We start from the raw sequence: 23,715 nt of genomic DNA, 5'->3' as shown, positions 1-23,715 counted from the left end.
GCTGGCCCAGCACTGCAGGGGGGTCTCAGCAGAGCAGGGCAGAGGGGACAATCCCCTCCCTCCACCCCCTGGTGACACAGCTCAGGACACAGTTGGTGTCTGGGCTGCCAGCCCACATGGCCAGGTCATGTCCAGCTTTGATCCCCCAGCAGCCCAAGTCCTTCTCCACAGGGTTCCTGTCCACCCCTCCATCCCCAGCCTGGATGGACACCGGGGGCTGCCCTGACCCAGGTACAGGACCTTGCACTTGGCCTTGCTGAACCTCATGAGGCTGGCACAGCCCCACTCCTCCAGCTTGCCCAGGTCCCTGCGGATGGATCCCATCCCTCAGGTGTGTCACCTGCGCCGCTCACCTTGGTGTCACCCGCAAACCCGCTGAGGGTGCCCTCGATCCCACTGTCTATGTCACTGATGAAGACATTAAACGGTACTGGTCCCCGTACGGACCCCTGAGGGACATCGGTCATCACTGACCTCCACCCAGACGCTGATCCATGGGGACATGCGGGAGAGGAGCGTGCGGTGCTGCTGTGCTTCAACCCTTCTCTTTGAGCTGGGAGAGCCTTGGAGGCACCAAAGTCGGGCAGGTTGTTGCATTAACCCCTCTGCACAAGCAGCCCAGTCTGACCAAGGGCTGGGGGCTGTGGGAGCGGCTGGGGAGCCATTGTGTGCCCTGGTGCCGCTTTCCCTGGAGAGGTTTGTTTTCTGTGCCGTGCGTGCCACGGCAAAGCCGGGATCACTGTGTCCCTTGGTGCTGGGGACAGACGCTGCTTGTCTTGTGTTTCCTTTGAGATGAGCCGCCTCCACCCCTGGAGACAGACCCCGGGGGAGGGAGAAGAGACGGGAGCCCGGAACACAGCCTCATTGTCTGGCCTTGTTTTGTTCCCAGCAGCATCCCAACCTCAAGGTGATGATGGAGAAGTCTCTCTGGTGACTTTTCACCAGCCCCTGGGCTGCAAGAGCGGTGGGACCCCTCACACAACCCACAGGAGCCCCGAAAGATGGGAGCAGCATCCTTACATTGGATACGTGATGGAAGGCATAAAACAAACGATTGCCCTGATGTCTGCAGGAACAGAGAGCACCATCCCGGCACCGGGAGCCAGCGCCGAGGGGAGGCTGTGCCGGCCCAGGGGGCTGCTGGGGGCCTGTGCCGTGCCGGCATTTTCCCTGAATTCCCTGACGCTGTGGCCTGTGAATAAAGGGATGTTTGTTAGCTGGGACTGCTGTGTTTTGCCGAGCAGAACAATAAAGAGAAAGATGCTCACAATGGGAAATTGTGCTTCCTCCTCCCCGTGCGTTCCTCAGGGAGGTGTTGGGGGGAAAAATAGAGAAGAAAGCGGGAAGAGACGGCGACGGGGCAGGGAGTGAGGGTACAACCAGCGCTCGCCGCTCCCTCTGCCATGGGAGCCGACACCAAGGGACTGCGGGGCCGTGGGGCTGCCAGGACGCTGCCCGCCCCGGGACGGTGACAGGGCAGGGGCCGGGACCACCCGCTCACCACCTCCCGTGTCTGCGTGTCCCCTCTTCCCGGTAGCACTGCGACGCAGGTTTGGCCTTTCCGGAGCCCTCAGCCCTGTGATGTGGCAGCTGTGACGAGGACGGGACGCAGCGGGCGCTGGGGCACACATTGGAGACGTTGGATGGAAACGGTGGCTGCACAAAGGACAGTAAGAGGCGCAGGACACCAAGGAGTGGGATTGGGACATCCTGTGTCCTCAGTGTCCGGTGAGGGGACATCCCCTTGATGAGCCTCAATGGAGCCGGGCTGCTTGTCGACCCCACAGTGTCCCCGGCTTCAAGCCCTGCAGATGCGCCTCGCCATGTCCTCCGGTCCCCACCAAAGCTTGGGTACATCCCGCTGCACGTCGCTGACCCCTGCGCTCCCCCCAGGCACCGTCCTGCCCCCGGCTCTAAGGATGCGTTGGCTTCCCCTGCTCAGCTCCCTCTGGCTCTTGGTGGCCCCCCCAGCATCAAGCATCTTCCAACGGCCGACAGGGAGCCCAGGTAGGCAGCACAGGGGGGGCAGAGGGTGCTGCTGCTCGGGGTGGGTGCTGGCAGAGGGAGATGACGCCGGGGGCGTCCAGCCAGGGCCTTGTGTCCCAGGGCAGGCAGGAGGGGGACAAGGAGCCAGGATGGGCGCTGGGAATGGGGCTGGAGGTGCGGACAAGGGTTGAGATGTCAAGGGAGGTGCTGAGGGGGCCATGGCGAGCCCATGGCGAGGCTGCCGGCTGTGCCGCAGCCCCCCCACGCCTGCAGTATCTGCTGGAGCCCCTCCACGCCACGGTGCACACGCAGCGGGGGGCCACGGCCACCCTGCCCTGCGTCCTGCGCGCCCTGCCCAGCAACTACCGCGTGAAGTGGAGCAAGGTGGAACCGGCCAACTACCGGGAGAGCATCATCATCATCACCAACGGGCTGTACCACAAGAACTACGGCCCACTGAGCCCGCGGGTGCACCTGCGGCACAGCCACCGCTACGACGCCTCGCTCACCATCACCAACGTGGCGCTGGAGGACGAGGGACGTTACCGCTGCCAGCTGGTCAACGGGCTGGAGGATGAGAGCGTCTCGCTAACCCTGCACCTTGAAGGTGAGGCTGGGCTCCTTCCCACCACATCCCCTGGGGTCCCAAGAGGGAATCGGGGACCCATGCCCGAGTGTCCCCATCCCTCACATCCCTCGTTGCAATGCACCATGGCCACAGCCTTTTCTTCAGCACCAAATCCCCAGGGAAGAAATTGTTGACCCTGAGGGTGGTGAGAGCCTGGCCCACGTACCCAGAGAGGTGGTGGATGAACCATCCCTGGAGACATCCCAGGCCAGGCTGGACGGGGTCTGAGCAACCTGAGCTGGTGGAGATGTCCCTGTCATGGCGGGGGGGGTACTGGGGGAGCTGGGAAGGTCCCTTCAACCCAAACTATTCTGTGATTCAATGAGAAGCCAAAGCCTCCTTGGGGACAGCATTTCCTTCACCCTCCATCCCTGTCCCCCCAGGTGTTGTCTTTCCCTACCAACCCAGCAATGGGCGCTACAAATTCAACTACCACGAAGCCAAGCGAGCCTGTGAGCAGCAGGACTCCCGCCTCGCCACCTACCAGCAGCTCTATAAAGGTGAAGTATCCACAAAAAAAAAAACCTTTCTCCCCCAAAACACACCTTGCTGAGCATGGGGAGGAGGGAAGGGCTGGTGCTGAGCCCATTCTGGCCCCACAGCCTGGACGGAGGGGCTGGATTGGTGCAACGCCGGATGGATCCTCGACGGGACCGTCCACTACCCCATCATCAACTCGAGGGAGCCATGCGGCGGCCGTCTCCTCCTGCCGGGCGTCCGGACCTACGGGGCCAGGGACAAGCAGAAGGACCGATTCGATGCCTTCTGCTTCACCTCTGCTCTTCAAGGTAGTGCTGCGGTCCCCACCATGGCATCGCTGCATTGTCTTGGGGCTGGAGCTGTTCCCACGGTGGCCGCTCACCCGTTGTGTCCCCATCCATCCCCAGGCCAGGTCTATTTCATCCGGGGCCACCTGAACTTCAAGGAGGCCGGGCAAGCGTGCCAGAACCACGGGGCCGCCATCGCCAAAGTGGGGCAGCTCTACTCAGCCTGGAAGTTTTCGCAGCTGGATCGCTGTGACGGGGGGTGGCTGGCGGACGGCAGTGTGCGGTACCCCATCACCACCCCCCGGCAGCGCTGCGGGGGGCTGCCCGACCCCGGCGTCCGCAGCTTCGGCTTTCCCAGCAAGGAGCTGCGGATCTACGGCACCTACTGCTTCGCCGGGAAGTAGGAGCAGCGGGAGGAGAGGTGGGCTGAGCGGAGGGGACAGTGCGGGGACACCAGCCCTCGTCACCAAGGTGGAGAGGTCAAGGTGGGGGACTCAAGGGGGTCTCCCAGTGGTTTGTGCATCCTCCGACGGAGCGCTGGAGCTGGATTCGGGTGCTTATTGCATCCTATGATGGAGATACTCCCTGCACCCCAGCCTGCCTTGGGACTTTTTGGGGTTCGGGGCTCACTGGAGAAACCAAACTCATTGCTGGACAAGGAATGGGGCTCTGATCCCGCCCCCCAGGGGCAGCACAGGCTCCCCGTTCCCCAACCTCGCTGTGTCCTTCACCCCGTCCCCGCTCCCGCAGCCACGAGGATTCAGACTGGTGCAAGTGCGACACGCAGCTGGGCATTAACGAGCGTGACTAATGGAGTTTCGCCCTCTCAATTAATAAAGCGACGGTAGAGCTGCATGGCAGAGCCGCGCTCCCGCCTGGCCGCTGCCCCCTGGGACCGCCTGGCCCCTCCATGAGATTTGTCAAGGGTTTTCCACCTCAGACAGGGGGGTCAGCCAGTGTGGGGGCCCCCCAGCTGCCCTGTCCCACGGTTATCGGTGTCCCTGGCACCGCACACTGGGGGTTTCTGAGTTTTGCTGTTTGGCACGGCCAGGGAGAGCTATAAAAAGCCATATTGCTGGCACAGCGCCGGGGGAAAAAACTACGTGGGGAGATACCGGCATCCCCCAGCACCCGCAATGTGCCCCCAGGTCCCCTGTGTTCGCATCCCAGCCCAAACCCTGAGCGGTCCCCAAGGCCACCCAGATGTGGGGGCCAGTTTGTGCTGTTCCTGCAGTCCCTGGGGATGTTGCCGTGCCCAGGCTGTTCCTGGTGGCTCCACAGCACCGTTTGCGGCTGCCGTGAGCCAAATTTTGGGGCCGTGCAGCCCTGTCTGTCCCACCCCTGTGCTGGGGCTGCCCTAGATGTCCAGACCACTGCTCTGTGCCACCTATGTACGGGTTTTAAGACCCACAGCAACACGGAGGGCAGTTTGGGATATACGTACAGTAGATACGGCAGTGGATACGGCAGTGGACACGGCAGTGGATTCTACCTTTCCTGCAAGTGCAAAAGCCCCCAACCCCAGGATGGACAGTGAGCTGCAGCACAACTTGGGTGCCCCCGTGTCCCCCCATTGAGGGTCTCTGGCCTGTGGGCCCGAGATAGGAGAAAGGGGACGCTGGCACAGCAAAGCCATTGCCTGCCCGCAGTGCCCCCCTTGATTTGGACTCTGTTGAGGCTCCAGGAACAAAACACCCCTCGTGCTACGTTTTGAGTCGCTGTGGGTTCCTTTCAAGGGAATCTTTACTTATTAGGGTTTCTTTGTACAGATATAAAACAAGCAAGGAGGCAGACACCCAGCGGTGAGATTTTGCCACACGCCGGTGTCTGCGCTGGTGTCTCGGCACCGGCTCCGTCCGCGGTGGCTCCAGAGCCCAGAGAGGGGGCAGCTTCTTTCCTGGGGACTCGCTCAGTCGTCGGGGGGCTGACCCAGGCCTGGGGGGTACACGAGAAGCCCCAGGTGAAGGAAAAGCCCCAACAGATGCTGGGGGGAGATGGGGGAACCCCACACTCACCGGGGCGACAAACGAGCTGGGGGGGCTCCCATGTCCCATCCTCCCGGCACCGGATGATGGGCGAGTGGCGCGGGGCAAAGCCGGGGCGGCACTGGTAGCGCGTGATGGAGCCGATCTCGTAGCGCTGCTTTGGTTTGCCGAAGGCGCGGGCGTTGCTGACAGCGGGGGGGGACCCGCACTGCACTGCGGGTCGGGGGACAAGGGGCCATTGCACCCATCTGTGGATGGCCACCCCCAAACCACAGCGCGCACCCCCAATATACCCCAAACAAACCGAGGGTCCCAGGCACAGGACACATTTCCCCATTGCGGGGATGGTGAGGAGTGGCTGCTTTGGGGTCTCAGAGGGGTGCAGCCCCTGCCTGGTGCGGGGTGGGGGGTTCACCTTACCCAGCCCCATTTTGCAGGTGTAGGACAGGTGGTAGTTGCAGGGTACGTCGCTCCACTGGCCCCCGTCGTGCCACACAATGACCACACAGTTCTCCCCGGAGAGAAAGTAGCTGTCGGGCTGCCCGGGGTGCCAGTTCTCGTAGAGCTGGGGGGGACAAGGGGGACGGGGGGGACGGTGCACTGCAGCACACCCTTTAAGGGGGGGACCACACCAGCGCGCACCGAGCTGCAGCATCCTGGCCATGACAACCCATTGGGAGGGAGGTTCCATCTCCGTGCCACCTGGGACCCCAAACCCTGGGGTCTGGCTCACTCATAGCACCCCCAAGGATGCTCAACTCGACCGAGATGAGCAGCGCTTGGGGGGGCTGAAAGCCCAGCCCCAGGGTTGGACTCGCGTCCCCAAACGATGGAGAAGGATGACATGGTTCTTCTCAGGGGGCACACAGGGGCTGGCATCCCAACTTACCAAGGGGCTCCCGTCAGACCACTGGAAATCCCCCTCGATGGTCCGGTCGTTCAAGCCGATCCACTGGTATTCCCTGTACTGGTCTGGGGGGGCAGGGGGGTGCTGGGGGGGGGCACAACTGGGACCCCCAGCGCCCCCTGTAAGGGGGGGGCTCAAGAGAACTAGAGGCTGAATTTAGCGGGTCTGGGGGTGAGCATGGGGAGGTGGGGGTGTCCATAGCCCTGCAGGGGCGGGTGCGGGGGGGGTATGGGGACAAGGAGGCTCCAGAAGGGGGCACAGCGGGAACCCTCCCGCTCCGCGCTGCACCCCCGGGGGAGCGACGGGATGGGACTGGCCGGGAGGGGGCGGCAGTGCCCTGTGTCCCCACGGTCCTGCCTGTTCCTGCCTCTCCCTGCCTGTCCTTACCAGTCCCTGCCTGTCCCTGCCTGTCCCTGTCTGTCCCTGCCTGTCCCTGTCTGTCCCTACCAGTCCCTGCCTGTCCCTGCCCTTCCCTGCCAGTCCCTGCCCATTCCTGCCTGCCCCTGCCTGTCCCTGCAGGTCCCTGCCTGCCCTTTTCTGGTTCAGCCAATCCCTGCCCATCTCTGCCTGCCCTTGTCTGTCCCTGCCTGTCCCTGCCCCTTCCTGCATCACCCACGTCTCTCCAGGCCTCTCCGTGTCCCCCCACTGCTGTCCCCATCCCGCTCTCCCTCCCCGTGCTCTTCCAGCCTGGTCATTGCTTTGCCTTCAGGTGGACTTGCACATGTCCAGCCCTCTGCTGGTCTGTCCAACCATTGCACATCTGTCTGTCTGCTCCTGTGTCTGTCCATCTATCTGCCTGTCTGCTTCTCTGTCTGTCTGTCTGTCTATCCGTCCATCCATCGGTCCGTCCATCCATCCATCCATCCATCCATCCATCCATCCATCCATCCTCCTCCAGCCCAGTGATCCCACTGTCCGTCGTGCTCCCCCTGCCTCTCAGTAGCCAAGTGACCAGTGAGGATCCAACCACATTCTGGTTAATCCATCACATCAGTTATTCCCTTTTTTCTTTATTTTCTTTGGCTCCCTGCACAGTGTCTCCATCTCCCATGCCACAGCGGGGCTGGGGCTCTGCCTTGGACCTCATCTGCTTTTTGGCTTAAGGTTTAAATCTTGAAGGGATTCTGAGGGTCTGATGGGCAGAAGTTTTATGCGGACGGCGCATCGGGGCCTGGGGCGGCACCACGTACCGTTGATGAAGTCCTGCTCTTCAGGGGTCAGGATGGTGGCCAGGTGCCCCCCATAATGTCTGCACTGGCTCTCCGCGTCCTCCCAGCTCCGCCGTGTAGAGAAGTGCTTGTAGCAGGCTCCCTGGAAGCCGTCCCAGCCGGGGCTGCACTTCTCCAGCGCTGAGCCACGGCGGGGGCGAGGAGGGAGACAGGAGAGGGTCAAAGTGATGGAGCCCAACCCGTCAGCAAGAAAATGAAAAGAATAAACCTGATTTCCCCACATTTATGTCTCTGGGTTGGGCCGGGGGGACTCACGTCTCTCGCAGCTGCTGCCTCCATAGCCGGGCAGGCAGAGGCAGGCGGGGTGGGCACCGTCCTCTGTGCAGGTCCCTCCATTCAGACAGGGGTTGGGGACGCAGCCACCTGCAAGGGACACGCAGCCGTTCCTCACTGCGGGAGCTCACACGCAGGGACCACCTCGTTAGCGCCCGACATCGTTAAACATCATCTCTGCACTGAGCACCCTACGGGTGCCTGAGCCGGGCACCGAGTCTGGGACAGCGGGAGGGCTTGTGTGTGCAGTGACATGCCCGGAGCCATCCCGCCTGCCCGCGCTGCCCCCGGTTCTTTGGCGTCTCCCCGGTCACAGGGACATGAGATGGATGCTCTGTCCCCTGCATCGGGGGGGTCACTGCCATGCCAGCCCCCAGCCCTCTCCTGCTTTCCCTTGCAGTGACAGAGCGAACACGCTTTGGGACGGGATGTGCAAAGGACAAAGCCTTGGGCATGTCCCAGCCTGGCAGCAAGGTGAGCCCCATGTCCCCTGGTGTCACCTTCAGCCTGGCCAGGGCCGATAATTCAGCCGGCACCATCTCCGACCCGCACTAGCCCGTTACGGTCATTAAGGCACCCGGAGCACATCCTGTGCTCCCAGCCCAGCTCAAGAGCATGATTAACGCTGTCGCCACCGCCAGTGGAGCGGGGACTGGACGTCCTTGACACCCTCCAGCCTTACGATGCCCCATTTAATGGTCCTTGGCTCAGTGGAGCCGTGCCAAGGACAATGGTGCCGAGGATGATGCTGCTGCCCTTGCTCATCGCCAGACACCGTCACCTCCCCTGGCTCAGGACACCCAGCTCATCCCCAGCAGACCAGGGCACGATGAGCTATTTTTGTGGCACACGTCCGGCTCTTTCCGAGCATCTGCCCCTGCCAGGGCAGGAGCCGTCCCCCCAGGCCCAGCCATCTGGGGAGCGGTGCCAGGCAGGGAGGGCGCTGCCAGACCCTGGGGACTCCATAGAGACCCCCGTGCAGGGGGGCAGGAGGGCAGACAGGGCTTGGCTGCTGGGAGTGTCACCGGAGCTGGGAACATGGCAGGGGGGACAGAGGAAGGGTGACACCCACCTGTGCAGTTCAAGCACCCACCGCTCACCTCCAATGCTGATGGGTGAAGGAGTGGAGCTGGGGGGAGCTGCGGTCCCTGTGGGGCTACAGCAGCAGCTTTGGGGCACCTGGCCATTGAGGGGTGACCAAAGAGGGGTGCTCCTGGTGGGGCGCTGCACCCCACCACCCAAGGGTAGGAAGCCATCCCCTGCTCACGCCATGCAGGTTCCAGCCCCAGCTGGGGGAGCTGAGCCTGGGGGGGCCCTTGGAGGGCACAAAGCAGCCGTAACCCCACACCTGGTGTGGGGTCCCCTCCGCCCCACTCCCCGGGGACTCGTGGTGGGGGGGCCAGAGGATTAGTTCGTCAGTGGGAGAGGGCGTGGGGGAGCGAGGCAGCAGACGCGGGGACGAAGGGAAGAGCAAGCCGAGATGCTTGTTCTAGAAAGCTTTTAATTCCCTTTATTAGTACCACTGTTAGTCAGAGGAGGGGTTTGGCCCTTGGTTGCATTTTTTTCATGGAAACAGTCATTAAAACACTTCACAGAAGTAGAAGAGATTTAAGTGCATGCAAGCTCAGACCAATTTGTTTGACAAATATGTGCTTCTCCAGACCTGTAACCTTCCCTTACCCAGCTGAGGAGGAGAGAGAGAGAGAGAGAGAGGAGAGACAGACAGACAGAGGGAAGCACAGCGTGAAGGAAAGGTGTTGGCTTTCTCTAGTGGCACAGAGTGGCCAGGAGGGCTGTCCCGAGGGCCAGGGCGCTGCGGCGGGGACCCCCGGCCGGGTGGGCGCCCGCCCCCACGCTGGCCCGCTCGGTGGGGAGGGCGGGCAGGGGGGCGGCCGTGCTGGGGGACAGGTCCCCCGACCCCACCGGGGCCACCCCGGAGCCACCAGTATGGGGAGAGGTGAGGCCGTCCCTGCGAGTCCCACCTGGTTCTCCGGGAATGGCTGCAAGGAAACCCTCCACCGTTGCAGCGGAGGGAGCGGGTTGCTCCTCCTCCTCATCTTCCTCCTCTTCTGAAGATACAGTGGGCATCCCATGGTCAGTGCCTGGGGGTCGTGGCACAGCCTCCTCACCTCCTGTGGCTGGGGCACCGCTGCTGCCGGGCACCTCCGTGTGCCATGGGGTGACCACTGTCACCTCTGCCATGGGGATGGTGGTCCCGGCCCTTGGGGCCACAGGCGAGGGGACCCACAGGGCCCCTGACTGTTCCTCTCCCTCCTCCTGCGGCTGCGAGGGCGCCGGGGGCAGCGGGGACACCCTGGGGCTTTCGACCACGTCTCCCGAGAGCTCGGCGTCTTCGGTGGGGGGGACGGGGGTGCTCGCCCTGCCGGAGCCGTGGTTGTGCAGTGGGGTCCCACCAGGCTCTCGGCTATCTGTCGAGGTGGCAGAAGTGGCACTGGTTGGCGATGTCACCCGGTGTCCCGGTGCCCCAGGGCTGGCAGTGCGGGCCGGCTGCCCCATGGCATCCCGCGGGCGGTCAGGGCGGCACGTGGGGATGGTGGGGCTGGGTGGCCGGGGAAACCCCTCAGGGTGCTCCGTGTCACCTGCTGCAGCCCCATCCAGGGACAGGGCACTGGTGGTTCCCTCTGCACCCTCCCGTGGGACCATGGAGAGCATCTGTGTGCTGGTGACGGTGTCCGGCTCTGTGGGCTGGCTGGGGTCTCGCCCTCTGCCCGGGCTCTCTGCTGATGCGATGCCGGGGTCCCTGCCCGGTGCTGCTCCCTGCTCCTCCTCTGCAAAGGGCAAGGAGAACGGTGGTGAGACACCAGCACCAGAGCCAGCCCGCCCGCGGGGCTGCGGGCACTGGCGTCACCGGCCAGCACTGCAGTGGGCACAGCTCAGGGGCAACGCCAGCACAGAGATCCACAGGGAGATGGAAGCAGCCCTGAGCCCACACGACATTGTCCCCACCAAAGTGGCACGGTAGGGTGAGCTCCGGCTCAGTCGCCGCCAAGCCCAGCACCACACAAGGTTCCCTGCGGCAGGGGCCACGTGCAGCCCCTCACTGCTGCACCCGGGCTCCTCTCCCTCTGGCCAACAGCACCCTCCTCCAGCTCTCTGCAACTAAACTGTGGTCCGGCACCGACCTGCACGCTCGACCCTGGCCGAGGGATGGACAGACAGATGTCCCTGCGCTGGTGACTTGTGCACAGCCCTACGCTGAGCCACCCGTGCCCCAGCCATGGGTGTTCCCTCTACCAAAGGGACGGTGGCGGCTGCGGCAACCCAGGCACCCGCGTGTTCCTCTGACCTCTCCTGGCAATGCCGGCACCTCCATCCCTGCGGCTCCTCTCTGCACCCCAGCCCTAGCATCATCGCCGTGGCCGCTCGACCTACCCGTGCGGGACGGCTCATGCCCGGGCACCGGGCACTCCCCAACTGTCCCTGTCGCCCCCTCCTCCTCCGCGGGGGACCGGCTCCCCGGCTCCGCACCGCAGCTACGCGGGACGCCTGCCTCGGGGACGGCCGCGGCCGTGGGGAAAGGGACGGCAGAGGACACGGAGGTATCTAGAGGGGGGTGCCGGGCCCCTGGCCCCAGGGCGTCTTCGGGGGACAGGCTCGGCTTTTCCAGCTCCGCGTCCTCAAAGAAAGGGACGGCGTATATAGCCCCTCGCGACTCAATCTCCACTTGCGCTCTGGGCAGCTGCAGCTCCTCCAGCTTTTCTGCCACTGTAACAATCTCCTGGAGGCCCTCGGGCTCTCTGGCAGCCTCAGGGAAAGAGTTTGTCCCTTCTGTGGGCAAAAAGAAAGTGGGATATTACTGCCCGGTCCTGGCCATGGAAGGCAGAGATGCCCTCGTCCTGTTGCAGGGTTGGAGCCCTGGGGACAGCCTGGCACCCCAACGGGGACCCAGCTCTCCTTGACCTCCCTTCCCCTCTAAGCAGGGCTGGTGCGGGGCAGGATCAGGCCTCTGGAGCCGTGACACCGGGTCCTGAGGCCTGGTTTCATGAGGTGATGCTGATTTACGCTGCCCTAGAGCCACCCAGCCATGGCTCGTGGGTTCGACTGTTTTACGCTCAGCATTTCCTCCTCATCCCTGTCCTTCCCAATCGTGATTCTCCCCTTTCTTCCTCCTCCCCCTCCAGCAAACCCTGAACCTCAATGAGCACCAGCACCCGCCCTGGAGGGGTCCCTCTCCAGGCCCCCATCTCCATCCCCAAGGAACGCAGAGTTAGTGTGTTACGGGGGTCGCGGATTCATGGTACGGGTCCATCCTGCCTAACCCATGGGCTTTTCTGCCGAGAGATGGGGAAACTGAGGCATGGAGATGCGTGGCATCCCATTGATTCTGGGGCGCCCCCGTGGCTCCGAGGGGATGCACAGAGAGGAGGGAGGAGCGGAGAGGCAGCTCTTCCTCCCTCCCTGCCTGTTGTCCCTGCCAGCGTCCGTCCTCGCTCGTCCCCTCCCAGCTGTGTCCGTCGGTGACCCCCGGCAGCTCAGCGCTGCCCGTGGGGCTCGGTTCCCATTCACCGCTCTGAGATCCTGCCCAAAACCAGGACCCCGCAGCACCCCCGGCCAGCAGATGAACCATCCCGCAGCCGTGCCCGCGCAGCTCACACAGACCGACGGTGCACACGGGACATCCCTGCTCTGTCGTGATACAGTGGCGTGCGGTATTGAGGACATGCAAGGCATCCCTACTCTGTCACGATATATCGGCATGCACTATTGAGAACATGCAGAGCATCCCTCCTCTGTCACGACGTATCAGCATGCAGTATTGGGTCCATGCAGGTTGTCCCTCCTCTATCGCGATATATCGGCATGCAACAGAGACCATGCAAGGTATCCCTATCCTACCACCATAGGCTGACGTGCACAACTGAGACGGTGCAAAGCACCCCTGCTCTGTCGCGATACCATAGTGCACAGCACGGAGGGATCCCGACCCCACAGGACACCCCAGCTCCGCTGCACCCAGCTCTCAGTGTGTGGGTGGGCTCGAGCCAGCACCCCGCACACGCCAAGCACCCGCACCCTGCCCGGGGGTGCCCCAAACCCTCGTGTTGGTCCCTGCCTGGGAGCACCTGCAGGCCGGGGGGTGCCCATCTTTACCTCGAAAGCAGTACGCATCGTATCTGCTCTGGGCATCGGGGAATCCCGTCTGGTTGCGGAAGAGGAAGATGGTTTTGACACCCGGCAGGGCCCCGCCGCAGCGCTCCCGGGGGGTGACGATGGGGTAGCGGACGCTGCCATCGGCCAGCCAGCCGGGGCTGCAGGCGTCCAGCCCCGCGTTCCAAGCCGCGTAGAGCTGCCCTGTGCTCGCCAGCTCCGCGCCCAGCGCCCGGCACCGCGCCGCCGCCTCCTCCAGCGTGAATTTGTCTGGGGCCGTCTCCAAAAAGATCTCCCCTGCGAAGAGAGGAAGGAGGCGGCTGTCAGAGCTGGGGGGGACACACAGGCTCCGGGAGCTCTTCGCCTCCTCCACTCTCTGCACGTCCCAGGAGGTGGCTTGGGGATGGGGACCCCAACATGGTCCTCACGATGGGGGAACTGGGGGCTGGAGAGCCCTGCCTGTCTCTGGTCCCTCATGACAACCACAGCACGGGGACAGCTGGAGCGGCCACGCCACACGGGATACCTGCCCTTGCAAATGGAGCTGAGACTTTAAGGCACCCAGGAAAGGGACAGCAGAAGAGCAGGACCATGCCCTGCACAGCACAACGCACCTATGGGGACATTTCCAAGGGGACCTTCATGCTGCGAAGGGCTGGTGACCGCTGCCATGAGGCACGCTGCGTGCCAGCACCCACGACCGCACCGATCTCCCTGTCCCAGCACATCGTCCCTCGCACACCACCGACCAGCACCGCATCTCCGCCACCTGCACCACCCAGCCAGCCCCACAGCAGCCGCAGCTGCCGGCGGGGACCCTCCCTGGGGACGGAAGGAGGGGCTGGCCACCCCTGCACACCCAGCCAGGCGGGACGTGTCCCAGTGCAGGACACACAGCACCCCAGCGCATGCAAAGCACAACGTGAGCTGGCCCAAACCCCAAAACACCACATGTTGCTGTACCCACAGCGCAGTGACAGCCTGGGGTAGGTCACCCTGGGCATCTCCCAGCCCCAAGGCCAGGGGGTGAGTGAGGGGAGAGCCCCGTGTCCCCCAAAACCCAACCAGCAATACAGCACAGCGAGTCCCAAAGCCTTGCAGAGCTCAGAGGGTTCAGAGCCAGCGTTTGTGATGTGGGGTGGTATTTTCACGTGGGGTTACGGGGCTGAGTTAGTGCAGCCGGATAAGCAGGGAAAGGCAGGATGGGGCTGCGGGTACCACAGGCACCTGGGAGCTCCTCGGCATAGCAGTACACGTCGTACATGTCCTCCGGGTCCACCACCCCGTAGTTCCTCACCCCAGGGAAGCCGTTCATGTCTCCATAACAAGCCTCGCGAGGCGTGTGGATGGGATACCTGGGGTGGGAAAGCACAGGGAGGGCTGGCGACTGGCGGAGGGTGACGGGGGAGGCGACGGACGCGACGCCCGGGCTGTGGCGGTGCCCACCTGACGGTCTGGTCGGCGATCCAGCCGGCATCGCACTGCTCATAGCCGCCCATGTAGGCAGCGTAGAGCTGCTCGGGGGTGGCGATGCGGGCGCCGATCCGGGCACAAGCCTCCTGCGCCTCGGTGAAGGTGTAGGCGTAGCGCATGGAGCCCTCCCGGTAGTGAAACACCACCCCTGGGGGGGGACACGGGTGTGGGCATGGGGCTTCATGGCAGCCCCTTACCCCCACGGGTGCACCTTTGCAGCAGCCCCCCACCCACATGGGTGCATCTGCACCCAGGGTTTGCTGAGGCGGGAGAGGGACCCCTGTCCTCCCCCACCCCAAATGCCACCAGTCTCCACTCGGAGGTACCTTTGACTTTGACGTCGAGGATGTCATGGCCGTCCTCGATGCCGTGCTGCACGTCGCAGCGGTAGATCCCCGAGTCGTTGGGCCGCAGCTCGGTGAGCAGCAGGGAGGCGTTGGTGTAGCGCTGGTGGAAGATGGGCAGGGAGGCGCGGAGCCGATAGTCCTCGCTCACCTTCACCCTGTCCCCCCGGGCTACCAAGATCTCTGCCTCCTTGCCCTCGGAGATGAAGGTCCACTTGACCCGGGGGGCTCCCAGCACCGCGCGGCGCCCGGCCGTACCGGCGGTGGGCAGGGGACCGAGGTAGGTGATGAGGCAGGGTATGGTGATGTCGCCCGCCAGCACGGCGTCAAGGGCCGGGTGGCGCGGGATGGAGACCTGCAGAGCCTTGAGGTCCTCTGGATGGAGAAGAGAGGAGCCATGAGGGGGATGGGCACGGTGTCCCCACCCCAGCCCCTCACCCAGCCCCCCACGCAGCCCCCATGGGTGCAGGGAGCAGCACAGGTGCAGCCGGTGATGCTGAGTTACCTGTGCCATCTCCAGGGCCAAACACCTCCGGGACCACCGTGGGGACAAGCACGCAGAGCAGCAGCAGCGGGAGGGCTGAGGCCATGCTCTGCCCTGCAAGGGGGAGGAAAAACCACCAGCTGTGCTTACAATCCAAAACACTTCCAAAATATCCCTTCCCTGCATGGAGGGGGAGGTTGAGGGAGCCTCAAGCCCGTGGGCACCGGGATGCGGTGATGTGAGCGGTGTCAGGGCAGGGGGACGGGGATGCCGTGGGGTAACGCGGACCCATGTATGGTGGAAAGGAGAGAGAAGAGAAGGAAATGTGTCCTGGGAGAGAACACGGGGAACCGAGACTGTCGGCTCAGCACCACTGGATCACATCCAGCCCTCCCAGCCGGGTCCCCTGGGGACAGCAGAGCCCAGCCTGGCCCCGGCAGCACGGAAAGTCTGAGCCCAAACCTCAGCTCCGACAGGCGATGCCAGAGCTGGGGCTGCGTGTTCGCAGGCACCGCAGTTAAGAAACCTCAGAAGGGGTTTTTAATAGCTGGTGTTCAGCAGGAGAGAGCCAGAGAGCCCCGGTTGGCGGGGGTGAGTGCATGCACACACGTGCAAGCAGGGCACGCGCGTGTGTGCTTGTGCATCGGCACGCGTGTCGCACTTCTACACGCATGTTGCCCCATGCACACGTGCGGGTGTGCACATGCGTGTGCGTGCGCTCGTGCACGTGTGGGTTGTACGGGGGGGGGCGCTGAGGTCAGCGAGCTGCCGGGGACGGCCAAGGGTGCACAAAGCACAGGGCTTGGGGGAGGGAATGAGCGGGACGGCTTCTCTTTGCCATTCAGCTCACGCCGGAGGTTCCCTACACGCGGGCTGGGAAAACCGGGGCCGAGCAAAGCTGCCATTATGTCCCCGGCCTCTCTCAGGGCTGCCTGGCACAAAGGGCTCTCCCCCGCGGGCTGGGACCGGAGCTGAAAGAAGAGCCCGGTGGCTAGCACGGCTGTCACCAGCCCCCAGCCCTCCCTGGGGAGCAGCACAGGGACCGCTGTGGACACCGAGCATGTCACAGAGGGGCCCCGGCCACCCACGGCCTCTCGCAGCCTGCGGAGAGGAGGCTGATGCCGAGGACAAGGGGAGATGCTGTGTGTGGTGTAGGGGAGCGCGGCCCCAACGTCCCCACACCCCTCTGCACAGGGTCCTGGGGGTCTCCTCAGCCCCCTGTACCAGGGATGCAGCACGAGGTTCCCCAGGATGGGAGCATCACGACCCTGGGACTCGGAGCAGCTTTGTGATCTCTGAGCTCTTTGTGCTGCATTGATTTCAGCAGCCACAGAAGCGGATTTGGCACCTCCGCGGTGCTCTCCGGCTCAGGTCCCTGGCCGCCATGGCCAGCCCCATGGGAGGCTGTCCTTGTCACCCCCATCCCTCTGCGAACAGGGCTCCCTGAGACTACTTGTGGGATCAGCACCACAAAATGGCCATGAATACAGCCCTCACACCATGGTGTACAGCCCCCAGTGCCATGGATGTACAGCCCCCAGCACCATGCACCATGGATGTACAGCCCCCAGTGCCATGGATGTACAGCCCCCAGCACCATGCACCATGGATGTACAGCCCCCAGCACCATGCACCATGGATGTACAGCTCCCAGCACCATGCACCATGGATGTACAGCCACCAGCACCATGCACCATGGATGTACAGCTCCCAGCACCACGCACCATGGATGTACAGCCACCAGCACCACGCACCATGGATGTACAGCCACCAGCACCATGCACCATGGATGTACAGCCCCCAGTACCATGCACCATGGATGTACAGCTCCCAGCACCACGCACCATGGATGTACAGCCCCCAGTACCATGCACCATGGATGTACAGCTCCCAGCACCATGCACCACGGATGTACAGCCCCCAGCACCATGCACCATAGATGTACAGCCACCATGCACCATGCACCATGCATACACAATACCCAGCACCATGCACCATGCATGTACAACCCCCAGTGCCACACACCATGCATGTACAGCTCCCAGCACCATGCACCATGGATGTACAGCCACCAGTACCATGCACCATGCATGCACAATACCCAGCACCATGCACCATGCATGTACAGCTCCCAGCACCATGCGCCATGCATGTACATCCCCCAGTGCCACACACCATGGATGTGCAGCCCCCAGTGCCATGCACCATGGATGTACAGCTCCCAGTACCATGCACCATGCATGTACACCCCCCAGCACTATGTACCATGCATGTACAATCCCCAGCACCACGCATCATGGGTTCAACAGCTCCTAGCACCAGGCACCGTGAACACTGACCATCACATGCAGACCACAAACCACCCCCTTCCCCGCAGGAGCTCAGCACAGGCAGCCAAAGCCCGATGGCCCAGGACCTGGCCAGTGGTGCCAGAGCCAAGCTGGGGGCTTCCTCTGCTCCAGACGGATCATTTGAATTCAGCCCCACTCTCTGGAGCGAGGGACAAAACCGTCCTGCTCGGCAGCCGTGGCCGGGGTCCAGCACAGGGGCTGGCTGCCGTCCCCCGGGTGGCCGAGCGAGGAAAGCTTTTGTCACCGGCGCCTTTTCTTCCCGTTCCCAAGGCGCCATGGTGGCGTGGGCAGTGGCCGGCAGCAGCCGCGAAGCCCCGGGGAGGAAATCCAAGTGATAAAGCTCTACGGGAACGGGGCAAGTTGGGTTGAGCAGTGTCTGCCCAGGACCAGGGTGCTGGCGCTGCGGATGGGACACGGGGAGGATTAGACCTGGTTCCACCCTGTCCATGAGCGATGCCCTGAGGTCCTGGAGTCCTGTGGTGGCAAGAGACTCTCAGACGTCATGTTTGGAGTTTGGGGTTGGATTTTTGGGTTGGTTTTCTTTTGCTATTTACCACAAACGGAGAATTTTTCAGCCCAAACGTTAGGGAGGAAAATCTGGGAGCAGGGGCAGGGAAACGCAACCAAAAGGCTCAGCGAGGCGGGGAATGGCAGCGGCTCATGGGGCTCCATCGTCTCCATCACTTCAGAGCTCAGGAGCCGCTGGGAACAACCAAGATGCAGGCGCACACGTGGCAGGGCCGGCTAACCTCCATTTCTGTGGGAAATCAGGTGGAAAATGGAGCTGAGCTCTATTTTGGGACAGGAACGATCCTTATATTTCTCCCCTGAGCTCGGCTCTGCTTTCAGTGGCGGCTGCTCGAACACGGGGGCTGTGCATCTGGGCCTCCAGCACCCCCAGCGCCGTGGTCCCGGTGAAAGGCAGGAACTGCTGTGAGGGGCCATGGGGCTGGATCCCTTCCCATCTCCGGAGATGGGATTTCTCCTCGTCTGGGGCCAAGCCACCCTCCATGGCCCCTTGTCCCCTGCACGTGACAGCTCCTCACAAGGTGCCCTGCCAGCCCGCAGCGTGCCGGGGGGGCCGGTGGCTTTCCAGGGATGCTCAGCTGCAGAATGAGTCAGCAGCCACGGGCAGAGCCTGGCCCTGCTCCAGGCATGGGCGGGCAGCCCCATCCCTACCAGCAACGGGCTCCGGACAGACGGACACACTGACATCCCTGTCCACGCGCGCCCCCGTCCCAGCACATAAGTGGCTGTGTCTGTATCATCCCCCCCGCTCCTTTCTGCAAACTGTCCGTGTGTCCAGGATCCATCCCCAGCCTGGGGTGCACATGGGGTGCAGCTGCACGTGGGGGGTCCCCAGGGTGCAGCAGTGCTGGGGGCCACGCCGGCTCCCCTGGGAGGGGCTGGGGGGGCTGTGCTCTGCACCGGGGATGCAGCGGGAAGCACCCGGTTGCCTCTTGGCAGCAGCCGCTGGCAAAGCTTAAAAGCCCGGAAGCAGGTGGGGTGAAGGGGGGGTCCCTCTGGCTGCCAGAGCTACTCAGTCCCCCCAGCCCAGCAGCGAGAAAGCGGCTCCTTGTTGAAGGCTGGGATGTGGGAATGTGCCCCCCCGGCAGCCCAGGGGAGCCTGGGGAGGGTCCCTGGGGGATATGGTCCCTCATGGAGGGGTAGGGGTGCGAGCAGACCCTGTAGGGACCCCCAGGGACACACGAGCACATGCACACCAGGGTGAGGACGTTGCACACACACGTGGGGGTCTGCACACCCATCCCTGCCTCCCCCGAGGTTGCAGGGCTCTGGTGGGGAAACCGAGGCATGCGATGGGGCAGGAATTTGTGGGGTGGGGGAAAAGGGGTCCCAGATTTTGGCCCCGTTCCTCAGGTGGTACCCGCAAAGCTCCCCAGCCCCTCTGCATGCTCACCGGTGCACCCACAGCTCCCCGCCCAAGATCACAACGCCCCGAAGAAGGACCCAGGCTCCCAGTTTGCCCTTAAAAAGCAGCCCTAAAGCATCCTGCCCACCCTCACAGCGCCATGAACCCCCCCAGCAGCTGGGAAAGGCTCAGGGCTGGGGCACAGGGAGCTTTTCCCACCCCCTGGCAGCCAAAAGGAAGAGCAACAGGTTCTGGGTTGAATTGAGGATGGAGAAGTCAGCGTGATGGGAGAGGAGGCTTCAGTCAGAAACGGTCCCCGTAGGGGATGCTCAAGGGCAGCCCCTTCATCCCGGGACAAAATGCTTTGGGGACAGGGTTTGGTGCAAACTACCCAGCCCGGGGCACCCCATGGGGGACTTGGGGTCCACGCTGGGACTTCTCAGCAGGAAAAGCCATGAAAAAAACCATAAAACATTTCTTATTTTTGCCCAGCCCCTCCTGTCCCCCTCCTTGAGACACGGGCAGGGCTGGGGACAGTGCTGAGAGAGCCGGGGGAGCACGGGGACATCCAGCAGTGCTGTGCAGCCCGCCCAGACCCTGGACTCTGCCACAGCCCCTCCAGGATGGGGCAGCTTGGCCGCTGAAAACCTCCCCATTTGGCTGGACAGGAGAAGGGCGACCCGGTCCCCTATGTCTCCATACAAGACCCTATGCAGCCCGTGTCTCGGTTTCCCTTTCTGCCATTACCTTGACTTCAGCCTCCCAGGGACAAGGAGCCATCCAATGGCTCTGTCAGACAGATGGGGAGGGCTCCCCTGTGACCGGACCCCCCAGACCCATCCTGGACCCCCAGTCCCTTCCACAGTTCTTCTAAAATAAAGGTTCGTGAGAGCAGCTGCTGAAACAACCCCAAAAATCCACCTTATCCCCAAACATTTGAACCCGGCCGGGCAGCAGGACAGGTTGGGCTCCAGGCTGCGGTAACCAGCCGGCATCAAAGTCCTTTTTCCATCCAACTTAACAAGAACGCCCGCATCAGCTCCCTCGCTGCCTGAAGCGCTGCAGAGCCAGTGCCGGTACAAGCTAAACTTGCAGAGCGATGCTGTCCTCACGGGGGGTCAGCGACAAGGACAAATGTCCCCAAAGCAGGACCCCAGGGGCCACCGGCTCCGAGCATCCTCCTCCGCAGGGTGGGTCACACCCCGTACCCACATCCACGGGGGAAGCGCTCGGCATCCCCACGCCGGATCGATTCTCCTCTCACTTCCCCCCCTCGGCGCAGAGGTGAAATGAGATATTGAAATTAATAGCGCAGTACGGCAGCGTGGGACCCCGGGGGTGACATCGGCCGAGCGCAACGCTTTCCCCGCATCCCACCTTGCTCGGAGCGTGGCGGCAGCCCCACGATGGCCCTTCTCGGCGGCGGGGGGATCGGCGGCGCCGGGGGGGTCTCCGCTTGCCCAGGGCACGGGGCTGAGCTGCGGCTTGGCACGGGCAGCGCAGGCAGCAGGTTGGCAGGACGGCTGGGAACCAGCTCCGCCAGGCATAAGTGCAGGCGCCGAGAAAAGAGGAGTCCTCTGTGTGTGTCCGTGTCCTCGGCTCTCGTTTTCTTCTTTTCCTTCCCCTTTCCCTCCTCCTTTTATATTTTTTTCCTTCCCCTAATTGAGAAAAAAAAAGGAATTATTACCGTGTTGGCAGGGTGCTCGTCCCTCCCCGTCCCTCCCTCCTGGCAGACCCAGCACGAGATGCCGTGTGGGGAGCGGAGGATGCTCAACCCCGGCACGTTATTTAACCCAACGCAGCACAAGTGGAGGAGCAGCCAGCACTGGCTCCCCCGGGCTGGCTGGAGAAGGGGGTTCCCTCCATAGCCCCCCTCATGGCATGGGGATGCTCTTGGGATGGTTATTTCTCATACTGGGGAGGGGGCTGTGGGTGGGGTTCCCAGTAGCCAACGGAGGTTTTGTCATGCAAACCCCCCTTTGCTGGTGGGGTCCCCATGTGGGGGAGGCACCATCCGGCGGCTGAGGGACCGGGGGGGCTTCACTGGCCCCGGTGGGGTGCTGGGAGCATCCAGACCCGACCTCCCAGCACAGCACTTTCAGCTGAGCTCAGTCCTGCAGAGAACAGGCACCGTGCCTCAGTTTACCCACCTGCATCCATGTCGTGGGGCAGTGGGATGATTAACGCACCTTTAGGCATGCAGACCGCTGTTGGAGGCACGTGGCAGGACCTGGGTGCTCAGCAGGGTCTGGGGTGCAGCTGGGGACCCCCATTTGCAGAGTTGAGCCCCTCAGGACAAAGGCAGAGCCCTCAAAGCAGCGTTGGGGCTTTTTTGAACCAGATCTCGCTCAAACTTTCTCTGGTGCGCAGCATCCCCTGCCCAGGGGGCCAGCGCAGAGCCTGCCAGATAATTGCTCGGTGAGTTTGCAGAAAGCCGCAGCTCCTGAGCAGAATTAATCAGTCGTTGCCCCGGGAAATAATTACGGGTGGCGGAGATGGTCTCGTTAGCGGTGCGGTCCAGCGGGTGATGCACAGCGCAACGCTCTGCACGTGAGGCAGCACAGCGGTGCTGAGCTGATATGGATGGACATCAGGATGGATGCCGGGATGGACACCGGGACGGACATTGGGATGGACACAGGAATAGACACCGGGACAGGCACTGGGATGGACACTGGGATGGACATTGGGATGGACACTGGGATGGACACTGGACGGACATTGGGATGGACACCGGGATGGACACTGGGATGGACACTGGTATGGACTTTGGGAGGGACACCGGGATGGATGCTGGGATGGACACCAGGATGGATGCTGGGATGGACACCGGAATGGACGTTGGGATGGACACCAGGATGGATGCCAGAACGGACACTGGGATGGACACAGGGATGGATGCTGGGATGGAGACCAGGATGGAGACCGGGATGAATGCCAGAACAGACACCGGGATGGACACCGGGATGGACACCGGGATGGACACTGGGATGGACACCGGGATGGACAGTGGGATGGACACAGGGATGGACACCGGGATGGACACTGGAATGGATGCCAGAACAGACACTGGAATGGACACCGGGATGGATGCCAGGATGGACACAGGGATGGACACTGGGATGGACACAGAGATGGGTACTGGGATTGACACAGGGATCAATGCCGGGATGGACACGGGGATGGACGCTGGCATGGACACAGGGATCGATGCCGGGATGGACACAGGGAGGGATGCCAGGATCGACACGGGGATGGACGCTGGGATGGACACGGGGATGGATGCTGCGATGGGCAGGGGTGAAACCCAGGGGCTGCCCCAGCCTCTGCCCCCCATACCCAACCCACAAGGTCACATCCCGCACCCGGCACTTCTGCGGCAGACAGCTCAGAGCTGAGGAAGCACAAAGCGCTGGCTCAGCAAGGAGCATCCCCCAAACTAATTGGGAACAGATGTTCCCAGCCAGGGTTTCCGTTCTGGCCTAGGGTGAATCCTCCCAGGCTGCTGCTCTTTCTGCCCCTTCTCAGGGCAGCTCCTGGTCCCTCCAGGCTGGTGGCATCAATGGGGCAAAGCCCCCCGGGACATCCAGGCCCTGAAAGGGACACAGGAGCAAAACCATTGAGGTGCTGGAGTGAGTGGAGAGAAGAGAACGGAGCTGGTGAGGGGCTGGAGCACAAGTGTGATGGAGCGGCTGAGGGAGCTGGGGGTTCAGCTGGAGAACAGGAGCTGAGGGGAGACCTTCTGATCTCTGAACTGCCTGAAAGGAGCTTGGAGCCAGGGGGGTCGGGCTCTGCTCCCCAGGAACAAGCGCCAGGAGCAGAGGAAACGGCCTCAAGTTGCACCAGGGGAGGTTGAGGTTGGATTTAGGAACAATTTCTCCCCCAAAGGGCTGTGGGGCATTGAACAGGCTGCCCAGGGCAGTGCTGGAGTCACCATCCCTGGAGGGCTGGACAGACGGACATGAGGTTCTCAGGACATGGGGTAGGGACAGGGGTGGGGAATGGTTGGACTCGATGATCTTGAGGTGCTTTTCCAACCAAAATGATTCTATAATTCTGTGATTTTATGAGGTGGCATCAGGGCACTGCCCTTATCAGACATCAGAGAATCCCCACCCCTGCCCTCAGCCCCAGAGGTGTCGGCAGGTCCTGGCCTTTCCATGGCCCCAGGCCCAGACCCAACAGTCAAGGGTTTGGGAGGGGATCTCGTCCCACATGGACCCGGTTTAACAACCACAGGTGGCTCCCAGCTGCATGGAGGCTGGAAAGGCCCCAAAGCCCAGCTGTGCTTCCTCCTCCTCCTCCT

The 23,715-nt window shown here is 63.0% G+C and overlaps 2 protein-coding genes across 7 annotated transcripts; one reads left to right on the top strand and one right to left on the bottom strand.

The window, feature by feature from the left end:
* Positions 1 to 1,796: 1,796 nt before the first annotated feature.
* On the top strand, positions 1,797 to 4,218 carry HAPLN2 (hyaluronan and proteoglycan link protein 2). Its single transcript, XM_065857699.2, has 5 exons — positions 1,797 to 2,007; positions 2,243 to 2,593; positions 2,998 to 3,114; positions 3,217 to 3,402; positions 3,502 to 4,218. The coding sequence occupies exons 1-5, from the start codon at positions 1,812 to 1,814 to the stop codon at positions 3,783 to 3,785; spliced, it is 1,134 nt and encodes a 377-aa protein (XP_065713771.2). The 5' UTR covers positions 1,797 to 1,811; the 3' UTR covers positions 3,786 to 4,218.
* Positions 4,219 to 5,089: 871 nt separating this feature from the next.
* Positions 5,090 to 23,173, bottom strand: BCAN (brevican). Of its 6 annotated transcripts, none has more exons than XM_071800359.1 (15): positions 21,145 to 23,172; positions 20,787 to 21,067; positions 15,207 to 15,299; positions 14,684 to 15,076; positions 14,331 to 14,505; positions 14,112 to 14,239; positions 12,888 to 13,181; positions 11,169 to 11,564; positions 9,758 to 10,564; positions 7,758 to 7,865; positions 7,464 to 7,622; positions 6,256 to 6,338; positions 5,787 to 5,931; positions 5,397 to 5,579; positions 5,090 to 5,316 (listed from the first exon to the last, which is right to left on the bottom strand). In XM_071800359.1, exons 3-15 carry the CDS (start codon positions 15,289 to 15,291, stop codon positions 5,291 to 5,293), a joined length of 2,982 nt encoding a protein of 993 aa, XP_071656460.1. In that variant the 5' UTR covers positions 15,292 to 15,299; positions 20,787 to 21,067; positions 21,145 to 23,172; the 3' UTR covers positions 5,090 to 5,290. The 6 variants fall into 6 exon arrangements, with proteins under 6 accessions (XP_071656460.1, XP_071656461.1, XP_065713607.1 ...); XM_071800360.1 differs by having other exon boundaries at positions 21,599 to 23,172; XM_065857535.2 differs by having other exon boundaries at positions 9,758 to 10,204; positions 10,376 to 10,564; positions 20,787 to 23,168.
* Positions 23,174 to 23,715: the final 542 nt, after the last annotated feature.

This window comes from Patagioenas fasciata, chromosome 30, assembly GCF_037038585.1.
Source record: "Patagioenas fasciata isolate bPatFas1 chromosome 30, bPatFas1.hap1, whole genome shotgun sequence".
In the NCBI taxonomy this organism is placed as follows: Eukaryota; Metazoa; Chordata; class Aves; order Columbiformes; family Columbidae; genus Patagioenas; species Patagioenas fasciata.
Note: the sequence above shows the minus strand (reverse complement) of the source record. Positions and strands in the feature narration are given on the sequence as shown.

Coding starts and splice junctions, on each gene's coding strand:
- HAPLN2 (XM_065857699.2), top strand. CDS start 1,812: ATGCGCCTCGCCATGTCCTCCGGTCCCCACCAAAGCTTGGGTACATCC. Junction 3,115..3,216: donor CTACCAGCAGCTCTATAAAG/GTGAAGTATCCA, acceptor CTGGCCCCACAG/CCTGGACGGAGGGGCTGGAT. Junction 3,403..3,501: donor CTTCACCTCTGCTCTTCAAG/GTAGTGCTGCGG, acceptor ATCCATCCCCAG/GCCAGGTCTATTTCATCCGG.
- BCAN (XM_065857533.2), bottom strand. CDS start 15,291: ATGGCCTCAGCCCTCCCGCTGCTGCTGCTCTGCGTGCTTGTCCCCACG. Junction 13,182..14,111: donor CTATGCCGAGGAGCTCCCAG/GTGCCTGTGGTA, acceptor CTCTCTTCGCAG/GGGAGATCTTTTTGGAGACG. Junction 5,317..5,396: donor CCAGCTCGTTTGTCGCCCCG/GTGAGTGTGGGG, acceptor TGTACCCCCCAG/GCCTGGGTCAGCCCCCCGAC.